At 39.2% G+C, this 10,641-nt stretch overlaps 1 protein-coding gene across 2 annotated transcripts; it reads left to right on the forward strand.

Moving 5' to 3' along the window:
• The first annotated feature begins 224 nt into the window (after positions 1–224).
• Positions 225–6,470, forward strand: LOC121504668 (caspase activity and apoptosis inhibitor 1). Of its 2 annotated transcripts, none has more exons than XM_041779667.1 (6): positions 225–400; positions 3,732–3,926; positions 4,777–4,861; positions 4,964–5,021; positions 5,568–5,635; positions 5,754–6,470. In XM_041779667.1, exons 1-6 carry the CDS (start codon positions 296–298, stop codon positions 6,245–6,247), a joined length of 1,005 nt encoding a protein of 334 aa, XP_041635601.1. In that variant the 5' UTR covers positions 225–295; the 3' UTR covers positions 6,248–6,470. The 2 variants fall into 2 exon arrangements, with proteins under 2 accessions (XP_041635601.1, XP_041635602.1); XM_041779668.1 differs by having other exon boundaries at positions 3,735–3,926.
• The last annotated feature ends 4,171 nt before the right edge of the window (positions 6,471–10,641 follow it).

The raw sequence follows: 10,641 nt of genomic DNA on the forward strand, positions 1-10,641 counted from the left end.
CATTAGAGACTCATTAAGGTACCATAACATTGTTAAGGAGAGAGAATGTTCATTTATATATTCAATTTATATTACGCTGCACAACTTCCTAAAAAAAACTGAGACTAAATTTGATCCCCTTTCTTGACATTTAAAACTACATGCAGTCCCGCCCCTGTGCAGTGGATGGCAGAATCCACCAAGCCAACGCTCGAGTCTTGGTCGCTTTCCTATGACGTATTCTCCCCGCGACTTTCAACTTTAGCTCGAGAGCTCGCCGGTACACAACGCTAATAACAAGGAGCTCGAATTGAAAATGCTCAAAAAGAAGCCAAGTAGCTCCGAAAAGAAAAGGAAACACTCGCAGAGCGACGAACGACACGACAGCACGAAACGCAGGAGTACGGAATCAAACGCGGAGGTTAGTAGCTTCAGCTAATGCTACTTTCAGGCTAGCCGTTATGCTAACAGAATGCTAAATACATTTGTTTAAGGCTGTCTGATCAGCCGTTGATATTTTTAAGCCTGCAGGCTCTTTTATACGTTCTTAAAAGGTATTTTGTTGAAACATTAATGACAAAAAAGTGGTCTAAAATAAAAAAAAAATACTAAAATCACTGAAAATGTTTGTTTGTATAAATTGATGTTAAATCACCCAACAAAAACACGATTAAACGCAACAGCTCAATGCTTTTGTGATTTCTACCGTAACTTCTATGGGTGGGTAGCGTGGCATGGCCTTTATTTGGCTCAAAGTATCAAACTTGAACAAATAACAAGTGAACTCATCAAACAGTATTTTAAACTGCATTACATGCTGCTGTATGTGAACATACTCTCCATTCACTTCCCCTTTTAGCTCCTCTTCACAATTTTATGCCAAAGCTCATGCGGTGTGAATGGCCTTGACAAGTTTCAAAATGTTCAAAATTGATTTAAACTAACAAAAAGTCATGCATATCTCCTTAGCAAACAAAGAGTAGAACAACAACATATATTTATTTTTGTCTTTCTGTTAGGTTTAAAGACTAAACGAGTCAGTAATGATCAAAACACATTTGTCCCAAAAACAGAAATCATGCTGTGTGACAGGACTTGGTGATACTTGGAAGGTCAATTTGTCTTAGATAATGGGGAAGACAGATTTGTTTAACCAAAAACTGAAACATCTCAAAATCTCTGGGATATTACAGGGTTTGCGGTCTGCTGTCACCTTACCCAAATCCAGCGTTTATCAGATTCTCACTTTAGTTCCCTCTCTAGGTGTCTTTTGGTGTGATGCTCTACATAAGAATAACGAAGACTAATGACTTTTTCTATTCTATCTACAGCATGCACCTATGTGTCACCATTTTACAGTAGGTAGTCTGTTAAAACTAACATATCACTGTAAGAACCAATGAGGTGTTTAGTTCACAAAACATCATATGGTGTGACTTAATATATTCACGGTGTGACTGGTTTTCCTTGTCACACTGTGATGAACTTTCTGTCACATGATAATTGTATTTTGTAGAGACTAATAAAAAAATAAGTAGATTACTACATTTTTTTAATATTATAACTCAGCACTAGGTTTTACACATGCACTACATTCCTGAAAATATAAAAGGTAATGCTGAGGACATGTATGTGAAAACAAAAAAGTCCAGATCAAATTGAATTTAAGCTGCTGTCACTTGAACAGAGTCAGTTAAATGTCCAGAGCAGACATTGTCTGTGAGTGTATGTGGAAATGCAGAAGTTCATTGTGGTTGAATTTTATTAGATAAGCTCCTCCTCCTCTTGGATGCCCTACCGAGCTAAACCAAACATAGTTGATTATTTCATGTAAAGAGCTCACCTGACTCTGGCCATCTAAAGCTGAATACTGCATGCATGAAAGGTAAAGTCCAGGATTAATCCAGGCAAATGTAAAACCTACTCTAACCAAACTCTCCATACTAACCTTATTAATCCATCCATCCATTTTCTGTACTGCTTATCCCATTAGGGGTCGTGGGGGACAGGAGCCTATCCCAGCTGTCATTGGGCAAGAAGCGGGGTACACCCTGGGCTGGTTGCTCGTCAGTCGCAGGGCTGACATATAGAGACAAACAACCAGGCATGCTCACACTCACATCTATGGCCAATTTAGAGTCACCAGTTAACCCAATGAGCATGTCTTGGTGGTGGGAGGAAGCTGGAGTACCTGGGGAGAACCCATGTATGCACGGGGAGAACATGCAAACTCTACACAGAAAGGTCATGACTGGGAAGTGAACCAGGAACCGTCTTGCTGTGAGGAAACGGTGCTAATGCTAAATGTATAATCTTATGGTGCTTTTCCACTACACAATTCCAGCCCTACTCAACTCTACTCGGCTCTACTCTACTTGACTCTGCTCGGTTTGGGTACCTTTTCCACCAGCCCTAGTACCTGTTGTCGTTTTTTAAAAATGGCGAGTTTGATTCCTGTGTCGGGCGTCGCGCTCATGACCCTTCGGTGATGACATTCTCTGACCAATCAGTGGCCGGCAGTCGGTCGACGTCACCTTTTAGTATTGGCTCAGCTCGCTTGGAACCAGAGCAGAGCAGGTACTGAAAAATAGTATCTGTTATGAGGTACCACGCCCATGGAAACGCAACACAAACCGAGTAGAGTCGAGTCAAGTTGAGTAGAGTAGGGCTATAACCGGCTGGTGGAAAAGGGCCATTAAAGGTTTCTGTATTTCAAAAAGGTGTGAAATTATGTGCTTGGTCATACGGTGGGGCACAATATCAAACAGTGTGATGCAGCAAAACGTGACCAAAAAAGACAGCAGGGAAAAAAATCTGAAATTTTTCTGTTTTATGCTGAAAATGGTGCAAGTCAGAATTAAAGACGTTCTGACAGGTATCTGACAGAAACAAGAACTTTTCAAGCAGAAAGAGTACCAAACAGTGAAATAGAGAGTTTGTTAACAAGGTCAACTGTGTCAGTGCACTTACTGTTTTAAAAATCCTTAACGTTATGGACAATGTATTATCAGAGTTGCTTAGTATGGTAGGCAGGGGTAGAAAGGAACTAACTTTAACTCAAATTACTACAGTTGAGTAGCTTTTTCTGTAAATACAGTTTTAGCCCTTTTTAAAATCACTACTTTTACTTATGTATATTCTGTAAGTATTGTACTTCATTACATTTCAGAAAAAGTACAGAGTATAAAACATAAACTCTATAAGTCAAAACAAGGATGTACAGGAGAGTATTAGGGCCAGAGGTGAAGGAAAAATAATACTGCTCTCCTTGAGATTGAAGTTAAAATTATGATATTATTATTAAAATTATTATAAAAGTCAAAGCTTATTACTGTAATAAACAGAAGATCGTATACAGCCACATTTATGAGCTAAAAGAGAAAGAGTCTCTAAGGTGTTTTGGAGAGGTGGCCAAGATTTGTTTGTTATTGTCTTAAATACTCATACATTAACAGGAGGGACATAACAGCACTTATCTCTCTTTTCCTCTTCCTTTTTCAATATGTAAAGGGAGAGCCAGGAGAGATTGTTCACTCATTTTTTGATCATGGGCAGCTTGCTACATTTTATAATTTGCAGCAATCTGTCCATGAAATAAATATTGGCTCAAATAAGTCTGAAGATCTCAGTAATAAGGCCCACCCACAGACTGCACCTGGTCAGAGACCCCTTGTTCAGTAACTTTTAAATAGTAAGTAAGAAGTAAATACTTCTTTAAGAAGCATTCTTCACTAAAATGTTCTTTGCTACAGCAGGACCCAAAAGATGAGCTTGCTGACCCAGAGCTGGACAGGATTGGCAGTGACATTGAGGATGGGGGACTTGACCTCAGTGTACCATTCAAGCCCATCACTGCTTACATCAGCAACAAGAAGGAGATGCTGGAGCAGTGTTTCCATGTGCTGGGGGACAAGAAACTTCGGAAAATGCTGCCAGATGAACTAAAGGTAAAAGTTGTAGTATATACACAAGGTGATGTAACAGTGCGCTCTTAAACGAAGTCTTGTTTGGTAATGTTTTAATGCAATGAAATGATCTGAATCATCAAATGAGAGCAAACTTCTCTCTGTGCCTCATACCAGCGCAAAGAGAGGCTGAACCAGTTTTCAGTCATTTGAAGAAAAAAAATCTAATTTATAAGCAAACTGGCTTAGTTCCAAAAAGCCACTAATTCACAAACACTGGTACTAACACCTGAACAGTTAATGTGGAAAAATCACAGTGTGCTGAGAGCAGGTTAGTGCACTGCACTAACGATCATAATACAATTCCACCTCTCCGTGATTTATAAATAAATGATCTGTAAATGAAGTCTGTAAATATGGCTTTGGCATTTCTGCTATTGATATGACAAAGGGTTTAATCAGGCCGTCAGCGGCTCCACACTTCATGCACATGTGTGGAGACAGTCTTGAGCTATTGGACGAGAAGGAAAATGGTGTATTTTACTTGAGTCGACCTTACTTGCTCCATTTAAGGCGGAAGCCTTAACGATTTTTTAATAGTAATGTAAAAAAATCATTGGTCATTTATGGTGATTAACCTGATTGAGCACACACTCCCTTTTACTGAACAGTGTCTTTTATATTTTAAGTGACTGGTGCAGGTGTGTCAAGGTTTGAACAATCATGTTGTGAGTGAGGGAAGGAGTGGATGGGTGCACTGTGGGAGCAGGATTAAGAAAGCTTTCCTGTGCAGGTTCTGTGGAGATGCAGGAGGATTTTAATTTGTTTCCCTCCGAGACAATCTCAACACGGCATTGTCAAAGAAACACTTTAAACATGTTCTTATTCACAGGACTGTAGTTTAGAGGAAATCAAGACGCTGTGCTGGGAGCAACTGGAGCCAATCTCAGACAAAACCTTGATTCAGATCCTAGCAGGTAAGACTTTTTTACAGCAACTTAAACTCTCTATGCTGACAACATTCTAGTACACATCAAACAGAGAATTATTTTACATAAAAATGTGTTATTTGTGTCTAGGGGAAGAAGTGACTTCTGAAAACAGTGAAAAAAGTACAGAAGAGACCACAGAGAAACAGTGAGTAAAAAGCTTTAATGATTGATTCAGAGCAAAATTTCACAGCTGTGTTCTTTAATTGGTGAACGCCACGACTCGTAAGTTTGAAACTCATGCCTGCTGTTCCTAATTAGCATGGAAAACACAGCTTTAATGCCTTTTAAAAGGCACAAGACTGCAGGGCTGTAGAAGGCACACATGATTAAAAAGAAAAAGCAGTCTGGAATGCCTGAATGAAAATCTGAAAACATTTTCTGGACCCTTAGTGAAAGGGACTTTGGTAGTTCTGAAATAGAGGTTGTGTTGCTGGAAATGAAACCCAAACATGCTGCATTATCATATTCAGTTGTGTCAGTCTTGATTATTTTAAACAAATACATCAGAGGACATCACTCCATGAGAGAATGCTGTTATCTGAAAGAAGAACACTAGCTGAAGTGATAAAGAAGTTAACTTCTGACTTATTGTTGGGAGAATGAGAAAAAGATCACATCTCATAATTATTCCAAATTTATACAACCCATTCTTTTCTCACACTAAATTTATTTTATTCTTTCTCTTCTGCAGGCAAGACAATAACGTGGACTCCACATCTTGCCTCAAAGAAACTACAAAACCTGAAGACCCTAAGCAAGGTAGTTATTATGCAACTCGCACAAAGAACATCCCTGAGGCTGTGAAGGAAAGACTTCAAAGACAGATAAACAGCTTTTAAAGCAGCACTCTACATTTGAAATGTCGTTTTCTTCACAGAGGGTGGTGGTTCAGGCGAGGAGAGCGACGTCCTGAGCATAAACGCAGACACGTACGACAGCGACATTGAGGGACCCAAAGAGGAGCAGGCTGTGAAAGCTATGGACGATGGGGTGAAAGCAGCAGACAGCAGCAAGGAAGCTGCTGACCCAGCTGGAAACCCGAACCCAGCAAACCCTGAACCTCAGACGGACTCCAAACCAACAGAATCAAAGAAAGACATCCAGAGTGACATAGACAAAAGCGTGAGCGAGATTTTAGCATTTTCATCCACATCGAGCAAAGACGCAGCCACAGAACTGACCACAGCTCCACAGTCTGCAGATACAAGTTCACACACTCAGAGTGGGTCTATTTCAAGTCGTATCCCAGCAGCATGTCAGCCATCAATTCAGCAACTGGAGCTCCTGGAGCTGGAAATGAGGGCGAGAGCCATAAAGGCATTGATGAAAGCAAGTGATGGGAAGAAGCCAAATCTAACAAAAACTGTCTAACATGTTATTTTTCTTATGGTTGGATGTTTTCTTCCTATTGAAATAATCCTGCTTACATATGAAGATCTTCTTTGTTTTCTTGTTGAATGAGTTGCTCTTCTCTTCTTAGCTCCTGTTGTCTTGTTCAGGGTGTTCCATTTGAACCATGCTGTATTATTGCTCCATATTGGAATGATGTTTCAGACTGTTTAGTGTTAATTAAACACACAATGGCTTGTCCTTCACCTACTGAATGAATCTGATTCGGCCTGAATGCTGATGATCTCTCTAGATGTATTTTCCTTTCTGGTCACTAGATGGCAGTGTTCACCTTCCACTGTTTCTGATTTCACAGGAGAAAAAGTGATGCTCTATTAGCTCATATTACAGTCAAAATAATCAAACCAGCATGAGAGCAGATTTTTCTTAGAGAAGATATTGAGCTAAACAGACTTAAATTCATTTGTGTGAATAAGTCACGATTTGAAGGTGAAAGAATAGGACTCTGTAAGCTCGTTTTGCTGCCACTTACATCAGACACATGTTTCTTCATAAACATCTGTTCCACTAGCCAGGCTGAAGTTTACCTTGGAATTTTATGTTCTTCTACCTGACTACTGGTTTTAAGCTCTTGAAGCAAACAGTGATCTGTCAATTGCAGTACAAAGAAAATACAAAGAAAGAAGATGTGGTAAAAAAGACCACAAGTTAAACCTGCCACTCTGCCTACTAGAGTAACTCCAAAGTCTGCCCTATGGTGACATGAGCACTTAAAGCCATGCTTTATATTATAGGACATAATTTCTGAAATGTATTCCAGAGCTGCTTTGTTCCTCTATACGCTGCAAGGTTCCTGTGTATGCAATTACATGCCAATGCAGAACAAAACAGCTATCTTCCCCTAAAGGAGACAATGAAATGAACGATAAAAAGGCTTTTTTCTCCTGGGTATTTGCATTTAAAAGGGTTATTTCATGGAAAGGATGAAACCTGGGGCGGGTTAAATGCATCATTCTGTATGTATTTATGTACAGGTGTCTTTGCTCTCATTGATGATTTGAAGAGGAAAACGTCCACTTTAGTTTAAAAGAGCTTCAATGACTCTAAAGTGCTTGGAGCTTCTGTGATTGGTGCGTATTTATCACTGTCATTTTAGTGCTATTACAACGCCAATTATGATTTGTTGTGAGCCGATAAAAGGCTTTCAAAGTAGACCTGAAAATGAGTAGGCTGAACATGGATTGACAGATGAGATGATACTACTTACAGTAAGATCTTCAGCTTTGATGCCTCGATCAATGAATGTTATCAGAGGCACAAACAAGGCTGTGCTAAAAGTTCTTGTGCCTAATAATTTATCACTATAACAGCTGTATCTATTTGTTTCCTTGCTGTGCTCAGGCCTCTGAAAGGTAATATTCATAACACCACAGGGCCAAAACTTTATTTCAAGGTTGTGTATGGCCTTAACTTTATTTTCTCTCTCAAAGTTCTCAAACAAGATTCATGGCTCTGCTATGAAAAAGAATTCAGATTCAGAAAAGTTTGTCCGTCTCAATTTACAGAGCAAAAATACAAACCAAAAACAATGACATAAAAAACAATACATTCTGTATTAGCCATTTTTAAATGGGTAATACAGTTACTTAGACATTTGGTTGACATTTATAATGGTGACTTGATCATTGTTTTTAGTTAAACAGACTCCAGACACTTCAATCATGAACTTCAATATTCTGGAAGACTTTGTGTAACACCTTTTTTGACTAGCTGGATATAAAGATGAGCATTTCTGCAAATATAGTAACCAAATTGGTTAAGTTAAGAATTAAATCTATAGTACAGTAAAATAAGGAGAAATGCAAGATGTCTGCAATAGTATCTTTATGTACACATTGTTCTTCTGTTGTAAATTCTGCAGCAAAATTTTCTCAAAGTCCTAAAAATATTCAGAGCTTTTTAAAGATTCAGGACACAAGATATTGCACATTCATTAAATAGTTGGTGCAAATTCTTCTGTAACGGCAGCTTTCTAGTCCTGTTCATTCTACGGATTTCTTCTAAATGGAAACAAATGCCAAAACACAAGTATTGCAGCAGTTGTTTATAAAGTAAATTCCAGCAACTCTTACAAAGAGAATGTTTATCTCACTCCATTTCAGAGTTTTTTGGTCCAACACTTAAGCCTAGAATGAGAAAGTGGTATTTACAGAATCGTGTACTTTTTAAGTCTTATCTTTGGACCTTTCTTGCCTTAATGGAGATGGGAAGTGGATCAAGTCTTTATCTGGGGCTAGAGAGAGTGGGGAATGACATGCAGCAAAGGAGCCACAGGTTTTATATATATATATATATATATATATATATATATATATATATATATATATATATACACATATATATGTGTGGGTGTGTGTGTGTGTATTACAAAATTGACAGAGTTTTATGGTAAAATAAATGCTTAGCAGTGTTACATTGGTGGCAAGCACTTGACAGTGAAAGTGTACCTGCCCACCTGTGACTGAAAAAGAGTGTTTTTATTTTACTTATAAAGGATCTACAAACCATTTCACTCGGCAGTGAGTGTCAGCTGGAGTTAAATGGATGATAAATTATGCTACAATCTGTTTTTATCACTTCATTTAAAAATAAAATACGCTGACACCCTGACATTTAAGAACTTGCAAATTTTAGGACAAAAGTTTTTGATGATCTTACAAACTTTAAAATTATCAATTTTAATAAAATGTGTTTATTTCACAGATTTCAACCCTAAAATCAAGCCAACATATTTTAATTAGAAATTCTCGCAATTAAAATGCCAATTTTTATAGCATTAGTATTCTGCTCATTTTCTTGGATGGCCGTGCCACGTAACATTTTAGGGTTTGAGATGCCAAAATATGAAATTAATTCTATTATTCAAATTCTCTGACAAAGTAGATTTAATAGAACAAATTTATATAAGCTGTGAACAGATAGACTTTTTCAGAAGGAAATAATAGTTTCAGACAAAAATATGCATGTCATGTCACTGACCCATATATAGCCTATAAGCTATATATGTTAGCTCGGGCTAAAGAGAGTGGGGAATGACATGCAGGAAAGGAGCCACAGTCAAATAAAACTGATTAAATGTGTTCTGATGTTGCCAGTTACACAGCAATCACTGTTAAGATTCTTTTGCACCATAATTGAAGTTACCTACTCAGAGAGGTATTGGGCAAAGTAATGATGAATGTTGAGCTAAATGCAATGGAAGAATATGTTCTGGCTTAGAGTGCACCTTGTCTTTTGTTGACTCAGGAGTTAGCCTAATGAGGATGGAATGAATGTTCAGAGCATACACTATATTGCCAAAAGTATTTGCTCACCTGCCTTGACAGGCATATGACCTTAAGTGACACCCCATTCTTAATCCACAGCTTCAACTCTTCTGGGAAGAAGAGTTTCCACAAGGTTTAGGAGTGTGTTCATGGGAATTTTTCACCACCTTTCCAGAAGCGCGTTTGTGAGGTTACACACTGATGTTGGATGGGAAGGCCTGGCTCTCAGTCTCCGCTCTAATTCATCTCAAAGCCGTTATTGGGTTGAGGTCAGGACTCTGTGCAGGCCAGTCAAGTTCATCCACACCAGACTCTCATCCATGTCTTTATGGACCTTGCTTTGTGCTCTGGTGCACAGTCATGTTGGAACATGAAGGGGTCATCCCCAAACTGTTCCCACAAAGTTGGGAGCATGGACTTGTCCAAAATCTCTTGGTATGCTGAAGCATTCAGAGTTCCTTTCACTGGAACTAAGGGGCCAAGCCCAGCTCCTGAAAATCAACCCCACACCATAATCCCCCCTCCACCAAACTTTACACTTGGCACAATGCAGTCAGACTAGTACCGTTCTCCTGGCAACCGCCAAACCCAGACTCCTCCATCAGATTGCCAGATGGAGAAGCACAATTTGTCACTCCAGAGAACGTGTCTCCACTGCTCTAGAGTCCAGTGGCGGCGTGCTTTACACCACTGCATCCGATGCTTTGCATTGCACTTGGTGATGTATGGCTTGGATGCAGCTGCTCGGCCATGGAAACCCATTCCATAAAGCTCTCTACACACAGTTCTTGAGCTAATCTGAAGGCTACATGAAATTTGGAGGTCTGTAGTGATTGACTCTGCAGAAAGTTGGCGACCTCTGTGCACTATGCGCCTCAGCATTCGCTGACCCCACTCCGTCATTTTACGTGGCCTATCACTTCGTGGCTGAGTTGCTGTCATTCCCCATCGCTTCCACTTTGTTCTAATACCACTGACAGTTGACCGTGGAATATTTAGGAGCGAGGAAATTTCTTGACTGGACTTGTTGCACAGGTGGCATCCTATCACAGTACCATGCTGGAATTCACTGAGCTCTTGAGAGTGACC

This window comes from Cheilinus undulatus, linkage group 22 (genome assembly GCF_018320785.1).
Source record: "Cheilinus undulatus linkage group 22, ASM1832078v1, whole genome shotgun sequence".
Taxonomy (NCBI): Eukaryota; Metazoa; Chordata; class Actinopteri; order Labriformes; family Labridae; genus Cheilinus; species Cheilinus undulatus.